A 26,807-nucleotide genomic window follows, 5' to 3' on the forward strand; every position below is an offset into this window, starting at 1 on the left:
ATAAAATCCCTTTCTTCCGGCACATTATGTGCTTCTAGTGGTAAACATCCTTCCTAACGAAAATGCAAAGTTCTGCAAGACAGTTTAAATCTGGCAGGCCCATATAATCAGCTGGTGTCAAAATGAGCTGTGTAGTAAAACACAAAGTGTGTACCTAGATCGGTTTAGATTAAAAACAAAACAAGCAACTATGACAAAAAATCCAAAGGTCTGTAGATATGTCCAATGGAAAGTGAAAGGCAGCGTGTACTCCTAGGAAAACCTTTCAAAGGAGAGGAGTGGTGAAGAGTTCAGTTTGAGCATCTTTTGTATCAAAAAACATCAGTTTTTTAAGGTTACTAATTAGAGGCTTCCAAATATTAGATAAGACATATTGGAAATTAGTTAATGATCTCATTTTAACATACAAACCCCACTCATGTATTTTTTAATAACCGCATTACTATCTTGTATACATTTTCCACTTACCCTGGAAGGATTTCTACTAATGATTTGGAGGCATGAGGATTATTTAAATTAATATAATAATTTAAAAATAAGTGACAAAGTATAAAAATTGAAAAGTCAACACAAAAATATCAGAAAAAGAAACTTCCATTGAAAAGACACATAGTCTACCTACCAGGTTTGGCAGTTACAGAGTCGCTGACTGTTTTGACAGTCTTCAGAGAAATCTGGGTGGAGGATATGGACATGCTTGGCCGGCATTGTTGCTGCTGCTGCTGCTTCTTCTGCTGTTGCTGTTTTAGAGCCTATAAAGAGAAAATTGACTATAAGAAACAAAACAAATCAGTTTTTAGTAATAACAAAAAGTAAATGATTTCTTTACAAGTGGTAAAGAGCATGCTGATCATCCAATTTCTTTGAAATCTATCAAAGTAAACAAACAAACAAACAAACAAAAAAACTAAATTAAACTGATTAAACAAACAGAAGGCCTAAATGATCCTCTTAAGAGTTTGGATATTTTTTGCTAGTATTACTCCTTTATATAAATACGGAAATAGTCACTAACATTTTTTAGAGCTTAAAAATCACCAGTAAGCCATTGACTTTCCATACTTGTAGTTTCCAATCATTTCTGGAAATAAAATTATAGACCTGAAACCAAGAAGAATTCCATTTGCATCAACTCTATGTAGAAATGTAATATTTAGTTTATGTATGTTTCAGAGGTGCTACAGTTAAATGAAAGGTAATGAACAACTATTTGAGTTTGAACTTGTGTAAGAGCAATAAGATTTGGCCCAATGACAAAATCTCAGCAATTTATAGCAATGCAGTAAATAGAAGGAAGAGAAGATTAGAAAATACTAATTCTAAGAATAATGGGGTCCCTTCCTTCTGGCTATTTCCGAATGTTTCTATTTCTATGATGTTCTTAGTTTATAGAATATACCAAACTAAACTATTTAGAGTGAACAGAAAGATAAATAACTTCCCAGAATTTAATCATGAAGCTATATAAATGCCACTTTTTAACTTATGATTTTAAAAAAAAAGACAAACTAAGAAAGTAAAGCTCCATTCCAGGAAAAAGTTAAAATCTATGACCTTGCTAAATTGCCAATTCAAGCTTTAACCTTCAAGACTATCAAGCAGAAAAGTGTGAAATAACTGGCTACCTATTTCCCATGACCTCTTCACAATATAGTTTTCTCCTGCTTTATTTTCACACATATCTCTGGCTCTGCTATAAAGACACAGTGGCAACAGCTCATCTCCTTTATCTAAGCTGTCAATGGAGAAAAGAACTGAGAGAGCCAGGTATCTGGCTTACATTCCCTACAGCATTTATAATAGGTGAGGCAGAAGCACAGTGTGTAAAACAATGTCAGTGTTGTCTGATCATCGACTCTAGCTTATCTCTCATTCTCTGCAATCAAAACAGAAAATGTTCATAGGCTTCCTAGGTAGCACTTCTTGCTACTCACAGTATCCAGGTCATTCTAGGTTAATGCAAAATTTCAATAGAACCATTTGATCTCATCTATTTCTTCTGTGATCATATAAATCGAGACACATGATGGAAATAGAATAACTTACAGTCTCTCTATTTAAAAACTGTACATACTCAGTTTTCCTTCCCTCATTGTTAAAAAACAAACAACATCAATAAACCTTCATTATAGTAAAGGATATCTTATATTTAAGTAATTTTTTCTCACCTAATACTATGAAAGCCGTAATCTAATTTACACAATTTCTAATATTGGTGTTCCCTAAAGAAAATAAATATATATGTCATGAATTAGCTAACAAGGTTTAGGAAAATATTTCCTTTTTCCCTGTGGAAAAAAGCACCTTATACTTTCTAAAATCTTCCCCAAACCTTATAAAACTCTAAGTGTTACAGGATACCCAGGTAGGCAGTAATGATATTATCAAATTGTTGATATCTTTTTTAAAAAGCACTTTTGGGGTTTAAACACTTTAAGATCTACATAATTTTGAAAATTTTATTTTGACTCCCCCACTCAGTCTTGGTTCCTAATCCTCAGAAGTAATCAGTCATCAATTTATTTTTCCTTGTTAAGCTTTTTTAACACTTACATTATCTTGTTTGTATATACATGTTCATGTTTCTATTAAAACATATAGTCTTATGGGAATGTGTATTTTCTATATGAATGGTATCTGCCCCACATGTCATAACACAACTTAATTTTAACAATTCAGCATTATAGTGTGACATTTCCATGTCTATACATACAGAACAACCTCATTACAAAGTAAACTTTTAATCTTGCATAACTGTCCAGCATTTAGATATGCCATTATTTATTAAGGAATTCATTAATTGATATGTATTAGGATTTTTGCATACTTCTTGCTATTATAAACTTTAATGCAAATATTGTTCTGTGTGTTTATATATATGTATTTTTCTAACATCAGTTTCAAAATGTTCAAATGCTTAGCCATGAAGTATACGCATTTAAAATTTTAATAGATATTACAAAATTTCTCTCCAAAGTAACTATATAACAATTTATATTTCATCAGCAAACCACCAGTAGCTATTTTCCCATAAACTTGTCAGTGCTTGATATAAAATTTGTATACTAAAAGAAGTCTATTATTTTGTTTCTTTATTTACTAGTGAGTTTACATTTACTGACCATTTGAATTTCAAAAAAAATCAAAAGCTAGTTCTTCAAAAAGCCCCCCAAAACAGACAAACCACTGGCAAGTAGCAATAGGAAAAAATAAGATACATTACAAATAAACAATATTGAAACAAAAAGAAAAGACAAAGAATACTATGCACAACCTTAGACCAAAATTGGAAAAAATCAGTGAAACGGACCTTTTCTAAAAAAAGTAATCCAAAATTGGCTCAAAAAGTAGAAAATCAAGAGACTAGTAAAGGTAGATAAAACAAAACTAAAATGCTAGGAAAACAATTTTAAAAGGTAAGATTTACAGAACTTTTAAGGAAAAAATAAATTCTACAAAATTTTCCAAGAATCTAGAAAAATACAGAGCTACATGATTTATTTTATGATGCTAGAACAATCCTGGTTCCAAACTGTTCATGGATAGTACAAAAAGAAAGAAAAAGAAAAATCCAAGCTAAAATCTTTTTAAAAATTCCATAACATGTTTAAAAATATGTAACAAATATATAGTTTATTTTAGAGAGCTAAATATAGATTAGCATTAGAAAATCTAGCCATGGAATTCTATAGATTTAAAGAGAAAAGCTACCTAAATCGTCTTAATAAATGCTGAAGAAAACAAACCTGAAAAATTCAATTCCTATTTATAATTTAAAAAACAAACACACAAACGAAAACCTCTTAGCAAATTAGAAACAAATTAAAATGTGATTAAAAAAAAAAGTATCTACCACAAACCAGCAACTGAGAGGTGCATAAATTATTAAATCCAAATTGGGAAACCGAATAAAATTTCTCCTTTTTAAAAGGATATAATGTCCTTCTGTTCAAAAAATTTTCAATGGCTGCCAGAGTCTTGCATTTTTAATGTAGGAGATAAGACTTCTGATAAACACAAACTAGCATGATTACCTGCTTTAGTGCCTTCTTGCTGTGCTTCTGTGATGGAGAAATGACTTTACCTGCAGGAATGGTGGGTGACGGGCAGCCTGACTGGGGAGAGGATGGCTGTGACGGTCTTGACGATACTAGGGGGAAAAATGACAATGAAAAACTGCGTTATCAAAGTTGATATCACGCACCATTCCTTCCCCAATCGTATGCTGCTACCTGTATTAAGAACTGTGACCAAACACTTTTGGGAAGGATCTTCTTTTTGGAGTTCTATGGCAAACAGCCTCCCTTTTCAGTTTATTTCCTCAGAAAGCTCTAGTGAAGGATGATAGGATGGGAAAGGGATGGGTGTTAGTATTCATTACTATTCATTCTTAAATTTTTCAAAAGAATTGACTGAAGAAGTGGGAAAGAGACTATAAACCATTATTCATCAAGTTAGATAAAACTTAGAAAAGATTCTCTAGCCTGTTGGACAATATGTGTGTTCCTAAGGTAAACTGAATGACAATATGATAGAGTGAAAGGGCCCTGGATTGATGAATGGGTCCCAGTTTTCCCTATTTTTAAAATAAAGGCAATAAAACCATTCCACCTCAAAAACTCTACCATAGCTTTAATACTTATATTCCTTCATCTCTAAAATCAATAGTTTTAGGCCTACCTGTATTAAGAGGGCACTTTAGGATTTCTCTAATGGAAGCAATGTAGTTTATAAAATATAACCACTCTCTACTTCATCACTAGCTGTTTTATACCCCATAGCATAGCCAAATTTTGGTCTTATGTGGAGGGTCTTCCCCTTGAAGAGCCTATACCACTTACAATAAAAAGTAATTGATCTTTATGTTCTATAAAGTTTGACAGTGTATTATGTATGAGATAAACTGCTGATTCGGACTATTTAATAAAAATAATAGTCACTACTGCTAGTGATAACTTTAAAGACTCCATGTTTACTAATGCTTTCTCCTTTCACAGTAGTTGGACTGAAAATGGTTGGATAGCAAAATGACATCCCATGGTATGGTTAAAGAGCTTTAAGATACCATATAAAGTATGTTGGTAGGCAGCTACCTAACATGAAAATGCAGAAACATGTTTGATTGGAATATACAAGTTTTGGAATACAGCATTTCAATGACTCTTAGCTATCCCACGAAAGGAGTACACAGGAGAGAACACTTAAAGAGAACAAGAGCAGAAAATATTAAGAAGATGACTTAGCTACGTGATTTTAGCTTTGTATCCTAACCCTTGTGATATAGTTTATACATGGGAAAGAATTGATTACATGCGAAAAAGAAAAAGTTCATTGTACTATATCACACAAAAATAAAGTTAAATAATTCTGGAGATGGTTGAGCAATGAAAAGAAACCATACACCCTCTACACTTAGATGCTGAATAATTTTTAAAATACCAGATTTACTGAGATGTAATTTATACATACCATACAATTCACCTAATGTGTAAAATTCGATGGCTTTTAATATATTTGCAAAGTTGTGCAACCATCACAAATCAATTTTCATAACCCACTAAAAACCCCTATACTGGTTAGCTGTCACTCTTCTTTCCCCTAAACTATGCCCCTAAGTCCCCAGCAATCACTAATCTACTTTTGTCTCCATGGATCTGACTATTCTGGACATTTCATATAAATGGAATCATATAATATGTGCTCTTTTGTGACTGGCTTTTTTATACTTAGCCATGTTTTGAAGGTTCATCTATGTTAGAGTAGGTATCAAAACTTCATTCCTTTTTATCAACAAATATTATTCCATTGAATGCATACACTTTTTTGCCTTTAAGAACAATGACATGTATTCATTAGTGGAATTTTCTATTGGAAATGTTTTCAATTCTCCCGGATTCATACCTGAAAGTGGAATTGCTGCGTCTTACAGTAACTCTATGTTTAACTTTTTGAGAGACTGCCAAACTGTTTTACAAAATGGCTACACTATTTTTTAATTCCACCAATATATAAGACTTCTAGTTACTCTACATCCTTGCCAATACTTGTTATTGTCTTTCTGCTTTGAGCAATGTTTTCAAAGGGACATAATGAAAACAAAGTTTAAAACTATTAACTAGGTTTATTATTTTCTTTTTAATGTTTTGCATAAATCTGAGAATATACACTTCCTCACTTGCCTCAAATACTGTCTGAAAATAAACAGAAAACAAACCAAACAACCAAAATAACCTCATTAGAGAATGTAAAACTTCTACTTCGCAGCCTGAAAAAGAGACATTAAGCTATCTGTAATCACCAGGGCACACTGTTTGGAATGTTTCCCCTCAAGGCAAAAGCCCTTTCTAACAAATGCAATCACACACCTATGTCAAAGCCAACTGAACTAAATCATGCAGATTCCAAGACCCACCAATGAAGAACATTCATCCCCCAGAGCTGACTTAATGCCAAGTACTGGTCTCATAATTTCTATGAAACTTAAACTTTGTTCTGACTTTAAAATATTAAAGGCTCAGAACTACAAACAGCAAACAAGATTTAAACATACCTTGAGAAACATCTCTCTGTGAGTCCTTTAAGGGCTACACTGTCTTCAAAGACACACTAATTGTATTAGAGCAATAAAGAATTAAATATCTTCCATGTATCTAGCAATCTCTGCTAGCTAGGTTCATTTGAACAGGATTTCATTGAACTCTTGTAACTACCCTCTAAGGTGGTTACAAGTTTCCTTGCTACCCCACCAAACTCCTCTACCCTCTGAGATAACTAAATATCCATATTGATATTTCTCTATGCAAATAAAAATATGAAAAGATTTCTAACACATAGTTATAAATAAATAAAAAACAGACATTCATGTGCATATTGTGATATTATCTAAATTTTACGCATCAGGAAATTTAATTGGCTTGCCAAAGGACACAGTTAGTAAGGAGCACAGCCAAGACTTAAACTTGGTATTTATTTTCAGAATGAGTGGGTACTTGTGGTGGACTGAATGGTGGCCACCAAAAAGTTATGTTCATGTCCTAAGCCCCAGAACCTATGAATGTTAGGTTATTGGGAAAAAGGGTCCTGGCAGATATAATATAGTTAAGGATCTTGAGAGATCACTCTGGGTTATCCCAGTGGGTCCTAATTCCAATGACAAATGTCCTGAGACACACAGAGTAGAGAGACACAGAGGAGAAGGTGATGTGAAAACAGTGTAATGTGGCCACAAGGCAAGTTAGTAACCACCAGAAGCTACAAAATACAAGGAACACATTTCTCCCCTAAAGCCTCAGTAGGAAGTGCAGCCCTGCTGACACCTTGACTTCAGACTTCTGGCCTAAAGAACTATGACAAAACAAATTTGTTGCTTCAAAGCACCTAAGTTTGCGGTAATTCATTACAGCAGCCTCAGAAAACTACTACAGTACCTAAAACTGATTTTCTTTTTTAAAGTATTCTCAACTCACAGATGTTTACATACTTGAAATGTTTAAATCAAAAGCAACCATTATAAATTTGGCACTCTAACTGCCCTTTTTTGGGATAGTGGGAGCTCCTTCGAGTTGTAAACCATCTTTGGGGCATGGCCCCAGCAGCATCTGACTGCTTCCATACTATCTGGCACAGGAGTCTCAGGCAAATTTTGTGTAATTTTTTTGTCCAGAATTGGATCGGCTACTTTTCCAAGGAACTCTGATACCTTTTAATTGCAAAAAGTATTAAAATATCATGCTCTGCACACTCATGGTTCTCACTGCTTACTAGGGTTCCACAGGTTCTAGGACTTTTCAATGGTTGCAACAAGTCTCTTTTTAGGAGGAAAAAAATAAATACATGCATAGATAGATACCAAAGTCAAATTAGAATTACATGACTGTCACTTAACTTTTTTGATTTTTTATTTGTCACATTTCTTCTTCCCTGATAATCTTGGTTCCTAATAACATTACTGTAATTAATTTGCTATTATAGACCTAGTTTCCAAAAACCCATGCTAATGTAATTGCTGAAAATATGATACTGAATCCGGCTTAAGATTTCTTTGTGTCCCGTCTCCCATACCTAAGAGATATATCTCATAGTAACTTGCCTGTGTCATTAGGCAACAAACTTGACATATACTGAGTTTGCTTTGTTTCGTATTCTTAGACTTTTAATAACTTGTTTTAATTATATAAAGCTATAAAAAAGTTTCTTTCATTTAAGTCCAGCATCCTCCCTTGTCTACACTACTTTATCAACTCTCTTGTATTGCTTTTTTTTTTGTATTTTTATTTTAGTGAAAGCAGTGTTGAGTATGTATTTTTTAATACTTTCATTTTTTAAGCAAAAAATCATGTACTATAAACTACCAACTTGATTTTTTATTTAATATAATTACTATATCTGAGGAATTATCTTAGAACAGAATATAGAGATCTTCCACATTCCTTTTAACAGCTGCACAGATTTCTATTGTGCAGATATACCATAATTTCTTCAACCAGACTTGGATGACTATTTTGGTTCTTTCTGGTATTCCGATCTTTTTACTACAACATCTGAACCAGCAGTTCTTAAGATGTATTACCTAGAACACTATTACTACCAAAAAATCTATTGGAAATGCAAATTACTGGATACCAGCCCAGATCTACTGAATCAGAGACTCTGAAGGTGGAGCTCAAAAATCTGCATCATAAGCTCTCCAAGTGATTCTGAAGCATCTCAAGTTTGACATGCTCTGTCTTAAGCTATGCTATGCTATTTTGTATTGTTGACAGTGTATCTATGGGTTGACTTTTAGAAGTAGGTTTGCTAAATCAAAGGATAAAAATGCTTCTGAAAACAAAAGAAAAGCTTCACTATTCTCAGGTTTTAAAAGGAATTCGCACGTTTTCCTTTAGTATTTGGTTTCATGTTTTTACATTTATTTTATCTTTCATTCGTATAGACTTTATCCTGGAGTACTGTGTGAGAAATCCACTTTCATCTTTTTGGCTATTCAGTTGTTCTAACACCTTTGCACATATCTTACACAAAGGTCATGATCTGAATTTTTGTTGTTGATGTAGCTACTGCAAATGTGTTCTCCTCTTACATATACACATAGAGTGTTATGTATATCTATGGTGGATGGTTGCCATATGCTAATTTTACTTACATCCTGCTACTTTATTAAATTCCCTTATTTATCAATTTTTATCTTCTTTGATTCTTTTGAGTTTGTCAGATACATAATCAGATCACCTGTACACAAGTAGTTTTCCCTTGTCATTTATTGTTCTAACTACTTTCTCTTGCTTACTTGTGTTAAGATAAACACCTCTAACATAATATATAAACATTAGGGATATTGCAGATTCAGTCCCAAACCACTGCAATAAGGCATCTAGATGCATGAATCTTGATTTCTCAGTATATATAGAAGTTTATACGATACTGTAGTCTGTTAAGTGTGCAATATTCATTTTTTTAAATGTACATCTTAATTAAAAAATACTTTATTGCTAAAAAAAAATGCTCATCATCTGTGCCTTCAGCAAGTAGTAATTTTTATTGCTAAAAAATGCTAACCATCACCTGAGCTTTCAGCAGGTAGTAATCTTTTTGCTGGTGAAGGGTCTTGCCTCAGTGTTGATGGCTGCTGACCGATCAGGGTGGTGGTTGATGAAGGCTGGGGTGGCTGCGGCCATTTCTTAAAATAAAACAATGAAGTGTGCCACATCCATTGACTCTTCCTTTCATGAACAATTTCTCTGTAGCATGCAATGCTGTTTGGTAGCATTTTACCCACAGTAGAACTTCTTTCAAAATTGGACTCAATCCTCTCAAACCTTCCCGCTGCTTTATCAATTACATTTACATAATATGCTAAATCCTTTGTTGTCATTTCAACGATCTTCACAGCATCTTCACCAGGAGATTCTACCTCAAAGCACTACTTTCTTTGCTCATCTACAAGAAGCAACTCTCATCCACTAAAGTTCGTATCATGAGACTGCAGCGGTTCTGCTACGTCTCCAGGCTCCACTTCTAATTCTACTTCCCTTGCTGTTGCCACCACATCTGCAGTTAGGTCCTGCACTAACATCTTGAACCCTTCAAGTCATCTCCAAGGGTTGAAATCAACTTCTTCCAAACTTCTGTTTATGTTGATGTTGACCTGTTCCCATGTATCATGAAATGTTCTTAATGGCATCTAGAATGGTGAATCCTTTCCAGAAGGTTTTCAATTTTCTTTGCCCAGATCTATCAGAGGAATCATTTACGGCAGCCTTATAAAATACATTTTTCTTTCTTTTTGACTTGAAAGTCAAAATTACTCCTTGATCCATGGGCTGCAGAATGGATGTTGTTTTTCAGCAGGCACGAAAACATTAATCTCACTGTACATCTCCATCAGAGGCCTTGGGTGACCAGGTGCACTGTCAATGAGCAGTAATATTTTGAAGGGAATCTTTTTTTCTGAGTAGTAGGTCTCAACAAACTATGTTGTAAACAGATTTGCCATCATTGGGCTTTGTTGTTCCATTTATAGAGTATAGGTAGAGAAAATTTAGCATAATCCTTAAGGGCCAGAGGATTTTTGGAATGCTAACTGAGCACTGGCTTTAACTTAAAGTCATAGCTGCATTAGCCCCTAACAAGAGAGTCAAGTCGATCTGTCCTTTGAAGCCAGGTACTAAGTTCTCTAGCTATGAAAAGTCCTAGGTGGCATCTTCTTCCAATATAAGGCTGTTTTATGAACACCAAAAATCTCTTATATAGCCACCGTCATTAATTACCTTACCTAGATCTTCTGGATAACTTGCTGCAGCTTCTACATCAGCACTTGCTGCTTCACCTTGCACTTTTATGTTACAGAGTTGGCCTCTTTCCTTAAACTTCATGAATCAACCACTGCTGGCTTCACACTTTTCTTCTGCAGCTTCCTCGCCTCTCTTGGTTTTCACAGAGCTAAAGAGAGTTAGGGTCTTGTTCTGGTTTAGGCTTTGGTATAAGGGAATACTGTGGTTGGTTTGATCTTCTATCTGGACCACTAAAACTTTCTCCATATCTGCAATAAAATTGTTTCACTTTCTCATCATTTGTATGTTCACTGGAGCAGCACGTTTTATTTTCATGAACTTTGCCCTTACCTTCACAACTTGACTAACTATAAGCTGGAAGAGACCTACCTTTTGGCCTACCTTGGCTTTCCACATGCCCTCCTCGTTAAGCTTTATCATTTCTGGCATTGATTTAAAGTGAGAGGCGTGAGACTCCTCCTTTCACTTGCACATTTAACAGCCACTGTAGGGTTATGAATTAGCCTACTTTCCATATTATTGTATCTCAGGGAATAAGGAGGCCCAAGGAAAGGGAGAGAGACGGGAAATAGCCAGTTGGTAGAGTGGCCATAAAACATACATTTATTAAGACTGCCATCTGACATAGACAGAGTTAGTGGTGCCCATAAACAATTACAATAGCAACTTCACAGATCACTACAAGTATAGGAATGATGAAAAAGTCTAAAATACTGTGAGAATTACCAAAACGTGGCACAGAGAGCATATGTTGTTGGAAAAATGGCAATGGCAGACTTGCTTGACTCAAGGTTACCATAAACCTTCAATTTGTAAAAAACATATCTGTGAAGCACAATAAAATGAAGTGTGCTGTGTAAGAACCAAGATAGTAGAATGGAAATGAATTCTTTCAACCTATATATCAGTGGTTAGAAATAAATTGAACTAACGTAAACACTAGTGAGCAGAAAATAAATCAAAGAAGCTAGTATATTAACTCAGATACTAAAAGGTCTAGAAACAAAATCTTGTTCCTCTTGGTATGTGGCTATGAAAATCTGAGTTAGCAGTGTTGCCCTTCTCTGATCCATACCACATACCTTAATTTTTCTAAGAAATTATGTACTCCTACAACCTATTAGCACTAAAAATTAACAATCTGATCCCAACTTCTTTTCCCTTCTTTTTCTATAAATCCCATTTCAACCAAACTTTTCTTCCTCTTGCTTCCTGAAAATACTGTACACATACTTCCACCTTCTTGCCTTCATATATGTTTTTCCTATGATATACTGTCTTCACTAGAGGAAAGGATAGTATATTAAAATTTTCTATAGCTCAAACAATGCTTACTAAAATCCAGGTAAAATTAACTACTCTCTTCATTAATGCTGTCATAATATGACAAATATAAACACATTATTAAGTTATTCTCTAATGGTCTGCTTATTTTTCTATACCTCTAGATATGGGTGAGGCTCACATCTTATTCAAACTGGTTTCCCAAATACCTGGCAAAGAGTACATACTGGAGAAAGACTAGTGTAGCAAATAGTTTCGATAGAGATGTTTCTTTGGTTTTGTAAATAAATTAAAGGCCTAAACAACACTTGTCAAGATTATATCTTGATCTACTGGTCTTCCAATATGTACTGCTCAATAGATTAAAAGCACTCGTTTAAAAACATACTCTGATTAGAAACAAAAATGCTTTCATATACGCATATAGCATAACAAAAAATTAACAAATTCTGTTCCAAAAATCAGTGGTTACTTATTATCTGACTTTAAAAAAAAAGTCATCCAAAAAAGCACAGGAGAACCTAGTAGAGAAATGACTTTTTAAGCTTAAAATTAAGTGTTTTCAGAAAAAACGTTTAAAACAAATTTTAGAACTTGTGCTCCTTAGAGCCAGCTTTACATAGTTCACTGAAATAGTTTCAGGTTGTTGATGTTTATGCACCACCGAGCATATACATTCACAAAGTACTGCTTTTCAGATACATTATACCACTGAGAATCTGTAATTTCGACAGGTGATTATTATGCTGAACAAGTCTAAAACATATGCAGTAGTCATATTAGTTACACTTGAATTTAAAGCTTTAGTAAATAATCATTGACAATATTTTATTTTATCCTGAAAACATTCAATGGGCCCTTCTGAAGTATTAGAGAGACCTTCAGAAATAATGAAACAGTAATATCAAAACTAAAACTTAGTTGTATAACGTTGAGGATTAATAACTGAAAGACTGATATCATTTGAAGTTTCCAAAATTGTTTTAATCTTCAAAAACAGAAATCCTCTCGTTAGGGAGAGTTTTTATTTTCACAATAGTCTTTCTTTAGAGAAATTTCATTTCCAAAAGTAACAGGTCATTTTAGTTATAATTCTATGTCCCTTCTTCTCACAATGAGTGCAGTCTATGGAGAGGCCATACCTGAACACCTTCCTTTGCTTCTGGGTACCCTAACTATCCAGGTATTAGTAGTGTAGCCATATTTAATACATGACAGAGCTAAAACCTCCAACTGAGCCACCAACCACCCCAGAGGAGAAGAGAACATCACTCCCAAGGGTCTCTCCTCACATAAGTTAACTTTGCCTAAAAGGAGTTTTTCTCCCTTGTATACTTTTTAAAGAAGACATTTTTATACATAATCACCCCCATTTAGTAACTTAACACATATATAAATAATGTTAGAAGGCTGGGAGGTCTATGGTATTTGAAATAACTCCAAACACAATATGTATCAAATTTGATTCAGTTCTGGACAAGCAGTAAAATTAATATTACATCATGCTCCTGGAAAGAATTAGTAATTCCTTATAGATGAAAAGGTACATTTCACATATATAATTTTTTTTCTTAAGACACTTTAAAAGCAGACCAAAATCTAACAAACTTTTCTCTATCAGAAGATAAAAATAATACTTTTGCAGTTGCTTCATGTTGCAACATTTATATTTTAATTTGGAGAAAGGGCAGAAACTTCACTCAAATAAGCAACAGAAAAAGTTGATTTTAATCATTTTTCTGGAGTTATTCCATCTTACCTTGGTTTGGAATTCCATAAAGCTCTTCTCTGAACACTGTTTCCTGTCTAAAAGTTAGAAACCAAAACTACAAACTTCTAAGTTCTTCCACTTTATATGGAAATCAATAAGCTAGTTTTAATATTGGACTGAATTTCAACATTCTATTCTCTGTTCCTATTTAGCTGAAAGGTATACCTATATCAAGTTTCTATCGATTTTCAACTAGAACTATCAGTTTTGCTGTCGGAGCTCTTTATTTTTGTACATAAAAGGAAGTGGGTTTTGATACTATCTCGATGTTCTTCCTGTCTTACCATGCATTTGAAATAAAGTGATGTTAGATTGAGTGTAAAACCCCCAAATAAGAAAAAGGATTAGGCACAATTAGTTTGCTTTACCTTTATTAATAACTACAACTAATTTAGAACTGCTTTGCTGCATGCTGCTACTATCACTGCTAACTACAAGTTTTCCACTTTAATACGCACAAGACTACAAAAACAGTCATAAATGCGTAACTAAAATGTACGTATCTGGGCCATATGCCATGCGCATGACTCATGAATGACAGAAGCACTTTCTATGAGACTAAATCCTTCTTCATTATTGGTAGCTCAGTATTTATCCACTTCTTAATATCAGAGCTGCTAAACACGAATTCCATATGCTGACATGTGTACTTCTCATCTCCATATTCCAAACACCACACACTGCTCATTCTACTCTCAGTTTAAGACTACCTACAATCAAAAATTAAATTTATAAAACATCTCATCATAATGTAAACTGAGGTTAAATATTCAACACTGTTAACAATTTTAGAAGAATGAATCAAAAGTAGTTCAAAAATAATTTACCTGGACCACAATATTGAATTTGCTATTACTTGCTGTTGGTATCTTCTATTATTATGTCAAGTGTTGGACAAGGTTATGTTATTTTAATCTATTAAGCTACCAACAATGAAGTCCTATTGCTATTTCTTAGATCTTCCTGTGTCATAAAACATTTCCCTTAAATTCTTTGAGACAGCCTTTAACCACCATGTAACAGCCACTACTCAAAACAGCTACTATAGCATATGTGGCTACTGAAAAGTGAAGACCTCCAAAACCATGATTTTGTTTCCAATTTATCTGTCTGGCCTCCTTTAATACTGATTTCCCTGTTTCTAGTCACATCCATAAATTATGAACCTTTCTAACTGTTTCTCGAGCCTGATGACTTGGCTTGGTTCCTAATCTTAGATCCAAACTTATTTTTTTTTTAGTTTAAAGTGGGGAGACACAGAGGAGAGACAGACCTTAACACGTTTGGCTCCACCCTTCCAAAAAAGGTCCTTAATGCATACAGGAATAGAAGGCCCTGGACCACACCTCCTTTCACTACTGACAGGGATTACTTTAAAAATATATATCAGAATATTGGTCAGAGGTCCTGACTGTCTTGTCTGTATTTCGTTCGTTTCCAGCAGTTGAGGTCTGGGTTGCTCTCTAAGTGGTTGTGATCTTAAAGCAAAAATCCTCGATTCTCTCCAGGAGTAGCACACTCATTAACATAAGGATAATAATGAAGAAGACTATTTTTCTAATATAGTTCTCTATCAATAGTTTTAAAGGCACTTAATGAGTCAAGTATTCTAACAAACATAACTCTAGCTTCTAGATCCAAAGACAGCTCATCTAAAACTCACACTTTAGAGGATATCCAAAGCTAGGAAAACTCTTAGATGTCTATTTTGCTCTGGAAAATTAGTCCAGAGCAAAAAAATTTTTTGTATCAATTCTTACAAAGGAATCACACTATGAGCTGGCTTAAAATCTGCCTTGCCATACATATATGGCTAACTTTACTAATATTTGAATAAAAACAATTTTCCCTCTTCAAGACTGACAAGAAGCTACAGATAATTAGAAAGAATAGGCAATACGATGTATCTATCCTTAAATGAAAAATCCATCCCAGGGAAGCTACAGCAATGAAGACATTCTTTAAAGAAAGATTTTTGGGTAAAAACTATGAGGCAGACATCAAGCAGAGGATCAGAGCAAAGACCACCAGACTAAATTTAGTCTTTGCTAGTAGAAATGAAAAGCATTCTTTTCCTAGTAAGGAAAGAGGTGTTAGAGTAATAAGTGCTCAAATTTTGGAAAGAGAGGATTAAAAAAGCAAATAAAATCAGAGCATCCTAAAAAAGGCTACAGATGGCCAAGAGCTGAAAATAAACCCAGGTAAAATCTAGAGCCGTGTTGTCCAAGGTGGTAGCCACTAGCCACATGTGGCTATTTATAAATTGAAGCTAAAATTAAAAATTCAGTTCCTTGGTTGCACTAGCCATATTTCAAGTGCTCACTAGACACATGTAGCTAGTGGCTACTGTGCTAGGTTGGACAGCATAGAGACAGAACATTTCCAAGAGTACAAGAAATGTGATTGGACAGTACTGATCTAAAGGGTAAGGAAAAGAAACAGACTGATCTTGGGTCTGAAAAAAAGAGGAACTACCAACAAGGGCAAATGCCCTACAGCATTCAGTACTTTACAGAGGGATCAGGTGGATTTACCTTTCCTTTTCCACCTGCTCTTTTTTCCCTCCTTGTTGCTGCCACCATCACTGCTGCTGCTGCTGTTCTCAGAACTCTGGGAATCTGACTGACCATCACTGCTTTCTTCTGAACCTTCTGATAGCTCTTTCACCCCATCCGGCACATCTTTCTGAAAATGTAGGCATCCAATTAGGATTAAGCATTACCATTACAGCAAATAGGAAATAAATCTCTGATATGCATTGTTGCAACTTAATTGTGCTGATTTTTAGTATTATAGGATTGAATAGCAGAACAAGCAATATTTTCTGAATTCCTGTCATCTCTCTTCTTAGGGTCGAATTAGCTAATGTTTCCATCTATACCCAAAGGTAAAAATTTCACATGACAATCGCATGCAGGCAAAACTAGAGGCTTAAATTAGACAAAAAAGTAAATGATTAAATATTCAGGATAAAAAAAAATATGTAAGAACAATATTGTGAAACGTGTACATCCATCATCCATGTAAAATATATATGTATTTGTGTATGTTAGTATCATGTATTGTGAATTCAATTAAGAATCTGGATAGCAAGGGATAGTGCATTATTTGAATCTAATTGGTTCCTGATTATTCGTCAGTAAGTAGCAAGAATCAAACATAAAAGAAATTCTTTTTTTTAATCACGTGAATCTTTGGTTTCTGCACTGGATGGTGAGAATGTTAGTAAGAAAGGATAGCTGTGTCAGCATAGTATGTGAGTGATATAATAGGACAGTTGCAAGATCAAAAACTAGGAAATTAAAACTTTCTGGGTTTAAATTCTGGCTTTATATTTTCCTAACTGTGTAGCCTTGGTCAAATTCTTAACTTCTCACGCTTCAGTTTCCCTGCCCAAAAGGATAATAGTACCTAGCTTAAAAGATCACTCTGAAATTAAATGAATTAATAAATGTAAAATGCCTAGAACAGTTCCTGGTATACGGTAAGAGCTCAATAAATATGAGCTCTATGTATTTATGTAGTATACAAAAACATACACATATAAACACATTGTTATTTCTAAGTTCTAAAATTATGAATGGTTCTTTTCCCTCTCAATATTTTATTTTCCCACATAATTTTTATAATCAGATAAAAATTAATTTTGACATCTGACCCTCCTACCTACAACTGGTATTCATAATGTAGCCAAGACAGTAAACTCTGATCTAGTCAGGAACTGTGATTTTCTACTTATGTTTATATTCTACTGTCATTCTTGTTATATGCTTTCTTAAAATACATATCCCATATTTTTCTATTCTACCTTCAAAATAAAAACAATTTTTACAGAGTTAGTTGTCAGCCATACTTCTTAACCTGAAGGTTCAACAAGTATTTTAAATTCAAATATAACTAACTTCTTTTCTTAAACTTGTGATTCCCTCCAGGATCAAGTGCTCATTCCCTGAATCACCCCTTCTTTCACCCGCTCCAGAAAGTACATATTTTATTTCTCTAATGTCCTTTGCCTCCATTTCTTTTACTATGCTATTTCAGGCCAATTTTCTCTTCCATAACCATCTTTTTGACAAGTTTTCCTGCTCCACCCCTAAACATATTCTACTTAATTATCTCCCTAAATACAGATTTGACCATGCTATGCTCCCAAAAAATAAACCTCTGGTATCTTCTCAACACACATAATCTCCCCCCCACCTTCCTCTCTTTCTCTCTCAAATTGCTCAGTCGGGTTTTCAAAATCCTCCAAAGTTTGATCTTTACCTAATGTTCACCCCACCCCTTACTCTTTACCATGCTGGCCCACATGCAGATCATGGTCTAACCACCTCGATTTACTCTGCTTCCAAACCCACTCTGAATCATTTTGTTGGTGCCTCTGCTTAAGCTATTCCCTTGTCCTAGAAGGCCCTTCTTCACATTACTTACCTGTCAAGTTCAACTCATATCTTACAAGTTTAAAAGTTAATAACAAAACACAAAAACTTTCTAAATTCCATTATTCAAAATTAATCTCTGTATACTATTATAGTACTTTATAGTACAGTATATTACAGTGTTTTGTTACTGTGCAATTATTTCACTAACTATGTGAGCTTCAAGAACTTGGGGACCACACTTTATCCTTCTTTACAGCCTCTACAGTGTCCAGCAAAGACTGTATTTAGTAAATGTTATTAACAATATAAAAAGTCGAGAACAGCTAAACTCTAAAAGAAATGCAGAAAGCTCTATGTGGCACTATAGCTCTGTAACCTCAGGAGGCTCAACGAAGCATAAAAAAAGATATTATATAGGTAAGTAAGATCTTTTTAAAGTCAGTGGGCTACACACAACCACTGAGCATATGGATGCTCAAAGCTAAACGGTAAGAGGGGACAGAGTCCCACATACACGGACATTGTCATTGCATGCTCAACATTAATTCTCCTGCTAATAAATTTCCTTTGGGAAACAACACCTCTCCTCAATTTATCTAGCTTGAATGGGCTTACCCTCAACCTCACGACAAGGGTGATCATGAACCTAAGTGTGGCCAATAAGCAGACCAGGACATTCGGCAACAGTGATTATTCAGGTACTGATACATGGGCCAAGCCAAATCAATTAAGCTAAATCAAAACTAACAGAAAGGCTTCTGCTTTAGTTCCTATGACTCTTGGCTCTCTGAACATACAGCTTGCAGAATGGGGATTGGGAATGAAGTCAAGTACAATGAGAGAACATGCCTGAGAATGAAGTCCAAAGACAGTAAGAGACCTGATAACATCCCTGTTATCAACTGTTACCGATCCCTGATAACATCATTTCAGCTCCTAGACCCAGGAAGAGTTTCCTAGAACTTTCGGTTATGAGAACTAATAAATTGTTTTACTCAAGCTCATTTGAGTTGGTTTTCCTGTTTGTAACTGAAAGGACATTGACATCAAGGCCCTTTCTAAGTGCAGGAATCAGAAATTAGCAAGCTTGCTGTGGTAAAAAGAACATGGGCTTGGGAATTCAGTCAGATCTGGGTTCAGATTCTGTTCTGATTTGGCTAACACTGGACAAAAAAATCCAATCTTCTGAACTTTACCCTTCTCAATTATAGAAAGGGAATAACAGCAACAATTCTGAATTGTAACAAAAAATTAAATGAGAAAGTAACATAAGGCATCAAGGTTGATGCTCCTCTGTAACACTCATTATTATTCAAATGTTGTGAAGCCCTTGATAAAGCTACTGGAAGTCATTTTCACTTCACTCTTTCAAGATAGTGTTATCATAAAGAATAAAATATAAATTTACTTCTCTGACCTACAGATGGTTACAGATTAATAAAAAAATATATTGAATACAGAGTGGAAAATATTATTTCTCTTCCTGATAATAAGCTCTTTGAGAACAGAATTCTGTCTCTATGATATAGTCACTTCATGTTCTTACTTTTAAATGACTCTCTAACAAAAATATTTACCTTCAAAGTGTATACTCCCATTCTACCTGGAACCTTATAGAAGATGCCCTCTTCACCTCGGGAATTTGTATGCAGCATTGCATTCAAGCATGCAAGAGGGGAAGTCCCACTGCAAAAAAAGAAAAAGAAAAAAAAAAGAAGAAGACAACACGATGATTAGTTTCTCTCTCTAAATATCCAATGTAACACTGACCTAAGATAAAAATTAACTGGTCAACAGTCATTTGACATAAATACATTTTATAAACTATAAAGTCTATCGATCCATAGAGAGGCTGCCATGGAGAGAATGAATATAGAATTCACTCCCATACATCTAAAAAAATAATAATAATTCTTTAATTTTCTTAATCCTCATCCAGTATCTAACATTTAAGCCAAGAAAAATGTCTCAGAAGTATCACAAATATATTATATAAAGAGTCTATTTAATTTACAGTTTTGTCAATTATACTTCAGTGAAACCAAAAATTAAAAAAAAAAATTTAGCATAAGTTTTAAATGTCCAGAAGTAAAACAGATGAGAAAAGAATACACACAGATCCAAATAAAAAACATTAATCTCTTGTCTACTGCTGCAGTAGATTAAATTTGAGTTGTGAAACACACACATTTCCATGGTCTCTTTTTACTTATTTTTTATTGCAATATAATTGACATGTATTACAAAAAAAAAAGTTTCATGTGTATAACATAATGATTCCATATTTGTGTACACTGCAATGATCTCTTGTATTCAGATTTATCATGAGATCACTTAAAAGTAGGCTTTGGAATAGTTATCTTCATTGTATAGTTCTTTATCTTCTATCTTCTATCTTGGTTAAATGTTTACTAATTCAAACATGTATTTCCCATATTGTCTAGGGTTTCGGGTGTATAATAAATTGCCTGTAAAAATATAATCACTTTCCTAACTGTAATCAGATTTCATTTTCCTATCTTTTTGAAATTATCTAACAAAACAAGCAGCAATATAAATGGAGATATGTGGCAACTATAAATTTAAAACAAAAGTTCTCACAATATCTGAGGGATAAGGCAGATTATTTGCACATGCCTAGCGCTTCTCCCTCTCAGTTAGTTCTCTGCTGGTATTACTCAACAACCCTAATAAGCCTACCAGAAGAAGCTGCTAATCTTGGGTATTTTAACCACTTTTAATGACTGTCCTTATTTCATCAACATATTGTTAACAATTTTCAGTTGTTATGATAGATATCATTTATTGTGCTAGGTGTACTGTTACTCTCAAGATTATTCTTGAGGTTGTTTGTCCTTGTATACAATTCCCCCAAATAGCTGCGCTTTTACTTTCTTGTATTTAATTTTCTAGTTTTATCTGTTTTATCCTGTGTTAGTAACTTTATTATTCTTAATTTAAGAAGTTCCAGAAAGATAACGTGCATTTTCTTAGAGCTCGGTGGCTGGATTTTTCTTTTTTTTTTAATTAAATGCCCTAGTACATCTATAACAGTTATTTGCTTCTCTAAACTCTACCAGCTTAACTAGACTCTTAATACATTCTAAAATTCCAGTAGCTCTCAAAGTGTTGTTTTGAACAGAAGTCAGACTCCTTTCAGATATGGTATTTTATACCCCTGAAAATCAGTGGGTTTCAAACCTGATACGGCATCTGAATCTCGCAAGAAGCTTTTTAGAAAAGCGTATTTTTTCCCTAGTGGTTCTAATTTATAAATTTTGGGATGGGATTCAGAGCATATATATTTTTAAAAAGCTCCACAGGTAAGTATAATGCTAGCCAGGGATAAAAATAATTGTGGTAAACATTATATATATTACATACATTTGGCTGTCTTTGGATAGTGTGAAAGTGTTGAGGATCAAACACTAGAAAGAAGATAGAGGACAACAAAGAAAATAAATAAAAACCTTTTGCTGAAGAAAGATTTGAGTGTCTCCAGGTTGATTTTCATAATTATGTTTATCTTATTTGGTTATTTCCATATCAAAAATATACATAATATAATTCTAGTTAGAATACCAAAGTTTATATAAATAAAAACATAAAAATTACCAAGAAATTTCTAGGGAAAAAATTATGGGAGAACTGCTTAAGAAGATATTAAAATATACTCTAAGCCACTAGTATTGAAGCACTATATTTCTGGGATAGAATAAATAAGCAAATGAGCACTGTTATAGACTGTTGGAAGAACAAAATAGAAGATGCAGAGAAAGATCATAATAAATGTAAAAGGTACTATTTACGTGTAGTAGGAAGAAAAATGATGTCATTATATAGTCACCTATGGTTCTGTCTGTGGTTTTATTACTTGGCATCTGTTCTCTCTTCTTCTAGAGACAGTACCTAAAATTTCCCATGAAACATTATCCCTCTCCCACTCTCAGCATTTCTGGGTTGGAAAAGCCAACCGGCTTTTCTGTAGGCACCCTACTCTCCATCCCCACAGTGACAAAATCAGGAACAGACACATGACTTAATCCGGCCAACAATCTAAGGTACTGTCTACTTGGGTATTTGGGCAAAGAAACTTTCTTTTCAGAGGAGTTTCAGAAAGAGAGTCTTCCACTCAGTAGTATGAAGAAGTAATGCCAAAAACTCCAGAGTCATCATGTGACCATGAGGGAAGGATCTGGAACTGGGTTGGCACAACACACAGGACAGAAAGAAGAGACCTAAAGTAAGGATCACAGGGAAAAATTCAACACCATAAAAGGCAGAACTGAGAAAAAGAGAAAAAAAGCAACATATTTTTTAGCAGTATTACTTTTGCCACCGTATCAAGCCTTGCCTTGAGAATTTTGTTGAGCTTTTAAGCCACAAGAGCTGAGCGTCCTAAATAAAAGTTTATTTAATAAGTAGTGATGGCCTATCATGTTGTACACCTGGGGAAAATAATCCTCACGATATATACAAAAACATATTCCAAATGGATTAAAAGCCAAAATGTAAAAAGTAAAAGGTACTTTTTAAAAAATAGTATAACCTACATATACAGAAACCTTTCTACATGAGAGAAAACCTAAAAAATTTTAAAAAAAAGAAACACATAGACTAAATAAAAATTTCTATATAGGAAAAATAATATGATCAACAAAATGATAAATGTATGCCAAGCCAAACAGGTCACTGCAAAGCCAATGCCAGAAAAAAAAATAATAATCCTGAGAGCTTCTTTTAGGAAAACAGAAAGAACCAAATAGAAAAAATGGACAAAGGATATGAACGAATGATCATAAAACATGCAATGTAAATGGCCAATAGAACACATGAAAAGAAGCCCAAACTTAATAGTGGTCAATGAAAAACAAATTAAATCAATATACCATTAAACTGGGAGAAATCAAATGGATTAAAATCTTAGCAGTATTGTACTATAATTATGTAAGATGTGACCACTAGAGGAAGCTGGGGAAGGTATACATGGAATTATTTTTATTATTTCCTGTCAACTTATAATTTAAAAATTTTTAAATTGAATTGATAAAATCAATTGCTGGTAAGGATACAGGCAAATGGGCACTCTTACCAACTGTTGGTGGGACTAAAAACTGCCACCTGTCCCACCCCACCCTCTAATTTCTCAATTCTAGCTTAGAAATGTAACACAGAAGTATCCATTAAAATAAACAATATTAGAGGCCACTGATCCAACAATCCCACTTTAATCCTACAAAAATAAGGCCACAAGAACTTAGGGTCATATATACAAAGATCAGCCACAGCATCATTGAAAGCATCAAAACACTAAAAATGACCTCAAAGTCCATTAATAGGGCAATGGTTGACCATATGTTAGTAAAACAACCAAGAGAATATAAAACAATAACAGCTACATTAACAGTAAAAGAAGTGCTAGATTCCAAGAAGCATTCTGTTTAGCCCTCACAATTCTTTTGAGACAGGCAAAATTATTAAACCATTAAAAAAACACTAACATATAGAGAGAATTAGGTAAGCTGTTGAAGAGCACATGAATTAGTAAACAGTGAGGCCTAGATTCCAATGAGAAAATAAAAAAGAAACAGGAAAGAGACCACTTAAAAAGAACATATAACTAAGTGAAAAAACAAACAAACAAATAAAAGCATGCTATAATGTGTAGTTCAATGACCTATTTGGTAAAAGTTTGTCCCAATTAATGGTATTCGATTTCAATATTAAGTATCCACCCTGTTTATGCCAATAAACTAGGGTCTGTGGATCTAAAGGGGAAAGCTTTCTTAGAAAGTTTTCGGAATCTAAAAGAGACAAGGGAATAAGTAACCAAAGCATACTGCAATTTAATTAGTGCTATTAACATACACACAAGTCCACAATCCCTGATGCAAACTGAAGGCCAAATATTTCAGACATAAAATTATGGATTTTTAGATAGGTAACACAATACATATATATGATATACTACCACCAGCATCTCCAAATCAAATACAGTTTATATATGAATAAGTCACACTAAGTGGGGTAAACAAAGATTACATACAGTTTCATGTCAGTTCAGAAGTGCTGTCGAATGTGTTTTGGTAACAACTGTATGGGAAAAACTTTTTTTAAGTGTTTTGAATTTGGGAATTATGAAATAGACTACAGACCTGTATATACAAAGTGCTTTAAGTCAGAGAGATACAAACAATCTGGTTTAGGGTTTAGGTGCCAGAACCAAAACAAAACAAAATAAAACCCCAACCCAAACCAAACCAATAAAACCCCTAACAGTAAAACCCATAAAATGAAAGTAAATGGCACACACATCTGGTGAAAAGATGTGGTGAAAGAGATACAGATACCATTATAATATTTTTCTTGCAAGTCTGGGTATAATTTTCCTTCAAAGGAAATAAAGTTTTGAAAAACTCACAAGATATACAGAACACTGTACCATTTAAGACAAAAAATTAGATTTTATTTCAGAAAAATTACAGAAAGAAAATCCAGTGTTTAATTTTAATGATGCAATGGCAGAGAAGTAAAAATAAGATACATTGATCATAATGGCAGGAATATATCTTCGAGGGAAGTAACTCCAGAATTACATAAATAAAAATAACTGAATAACTTGAAGATATAGGCATCATCTGCATGAGTGATATAAACCCTGGTACAGAGGCGATCAATACCAATGTAGTCTAGTTCACCCTTGAACAATGTAGGGGTTAGAGGAACTGACCTACAAGTGTAATCCTGAAAGTATGATGGATGAGCCTGATGAAAAAGGAACAAAAATGAAGGAAGCTGAGCTGAGACACTGATCCAACTGCTGGGATACCTAAATCAAGTTGTGCCTGTTTTTTTCCCACTTATGTTACCTGAGTAATTTAATATCTAAGCCAATTTATATTGCATTTCCTGTTATTTACAACTAAAAATATCTTGACTGGTAAAAAAAATACCCAGGTCAAAGCACTCAAACTGACAGACATGAAAGAGAAACAGAAATTAAGTACAGGAGAATATTCAAAGGTAACAAATCTCTCCTACCAATGAGAAAATATTGTTTATGAATAAGATAAAATGATAAGATGATAATAATATGGTAATGGAAGAAAAGGCATATTAACATAACCATCATTCAAGTTTACCCTCCTATTATAGAGGTTGAAGATGAAACTGAAAGCTTTTATGCAAGTATCCAAGAAATCGATCATATACCAAAACAAGATGTGCTGATAAAATTATAAGTGACTAGAACGCAAAAAGTAGGAAATAAAGCAGAATCAAATGTTGCTGGAAATTTTGGACTGGGGTCAAAAATGAAGCAAGAGATTGGCTTGGAGATTTCTGTAAAGTCAACAACTTGTTGCAAACACAAGTTTCAAACAAGTGAACAGGCAACTGTATACACAGACATCACCAGGTGGCCCACACAGAAATCTGACTATGTACCTGGAAGCAGAAGATGGAGAAGGTGTATTGTCTCCCCAAACAAGATTAGGAGCAGACTGTGGTACTGACCACAAACTGTTAGTATCAAACATCAGAGTAAAGCTGAAGAACACTAGAAGAATCAAGTGCCAAAAGATAATGTAAATAACATTTCTGATGAATTAAAAGTCCACATAAAAAAACAGATTTGCATTGATAAATTTAACTGACCAAAAACCAGAAATACTATTAGGGAAACAATGCAGGAAGTAAAAAGAAAAATTGAGATGGATGACAGAAGAAACACTAAAAATTGTTAGAGACAGGCAAAAGCAAAAGGTGACAAATGCAGACTATCAAGAAAAAAACAAAGAGAACTATTATAATAGTCAATGTAAAGAAGTACACAAGAGCAGGAAAGGAAAACAAGAGACCACTGCCAGAATATTCAAGAACTAGAAGAGAATTTCTACCTTAAATAGAACAAGAAATGCTGGTTGTTCAAGCCAGATTCATAAAAGGAAGAGGCACTCGAGATCTAATTATGTGCATTCACTGGACATAGGAGTGCTCCAAAAATTTCAGGTTAGTCTATTTTATAGACTACAGTAAAGCCTCTGACTGTGTTGATCAGCAAAAGCTATAGGTTGCTCTGAAAGAAATGGGTATACCTCAGCACTCAACTGTCCTGATGCACTATCAAGACAGAATATGAAGAGAATGCTTTCCTGTAGCCAAAGGGTCAGACAAGGATGCATTTTATCTCCTTATCTGTTTAAATTTTATGTAGAACATATCACATGAAAAACTAGGCTAGACTCAGAGAAAGGAAGAGTGAAACTGGTGGCAGAAATACCAATAACTTAAGATAATGACACCAACTTACTGGCAGAAAGTAATGATGATTTGAAACTTGTGATGAAAGTGAAAGAAGAACGTGCCGAAGCAAGACTGCATCTGAACATCAGGACGACAGAAGAAATATACAACTTTAATGTGGACAATAAAGACATTAAAATTGTTAAAGATACTGCTTACCTTGGTTCAGTCATCAATTCAAATGGAGACTGCAGCCAAGAAATCAAGACAAGGCTGAGACCCAGAGGACAGCAATGGAAGAATTAGGAAAGGTCACTCAGAGCAAAGATGTGTCAT

The 26,807-nt window shown here is 34.1% G+C and overlaps 1 protein-coding gene across 7 annotated transcripts in view; it reads right to left on the bottom strand.

The window, feature by feature from the left end:
- ASXL2 (ASXL transcriptional regulator 2) overlaps nt 1–26,807 on the bottom strand; it is a 104,213-nt gene that overhangs the window by 29,758 nt on the left and 47,648 nt on the right. For 4 of the 7 annotated variants that reach the window (XM_016121741.2, XM_016121744.2, XM_016121740.2 and 1 more), the window contains 4 exons: nt 19,805–19,913; nt 16,380–16,530; nt 4,035–4,150; nt 623–752 (listed from right to left, as the gene is read on the bottom strand). In XM_016121741.2, the coding sequence (XP_015977227.2) occupies nt 623–752; nt 4,035–4,150; nt 16,380–16,530; nt 19,805–19,913 (506 nt within the window). The other 3 variants (XM_016121745.2, XM_016121747.2, XM_016121746.2) reach the window with 3 other exon arrangements.

The sequence above is a fragment of the Rousettus aegyptiacus genome, unplaced genomic scaffold (genome assembly GCF_014176215.1).
Source record: "Rousettus aegyptiacus isolate mRouAeg1 unplaced genomic scaffold, mRouAeg1.p scaffold_m13_p_7, whole genome shotgun sequence".
NCBI lineage: Eukaryota > Metazoa > Chordata > Mammalia > Chiroptera > Pteropodidae > Rousettus > Rousettus aegyptiacus.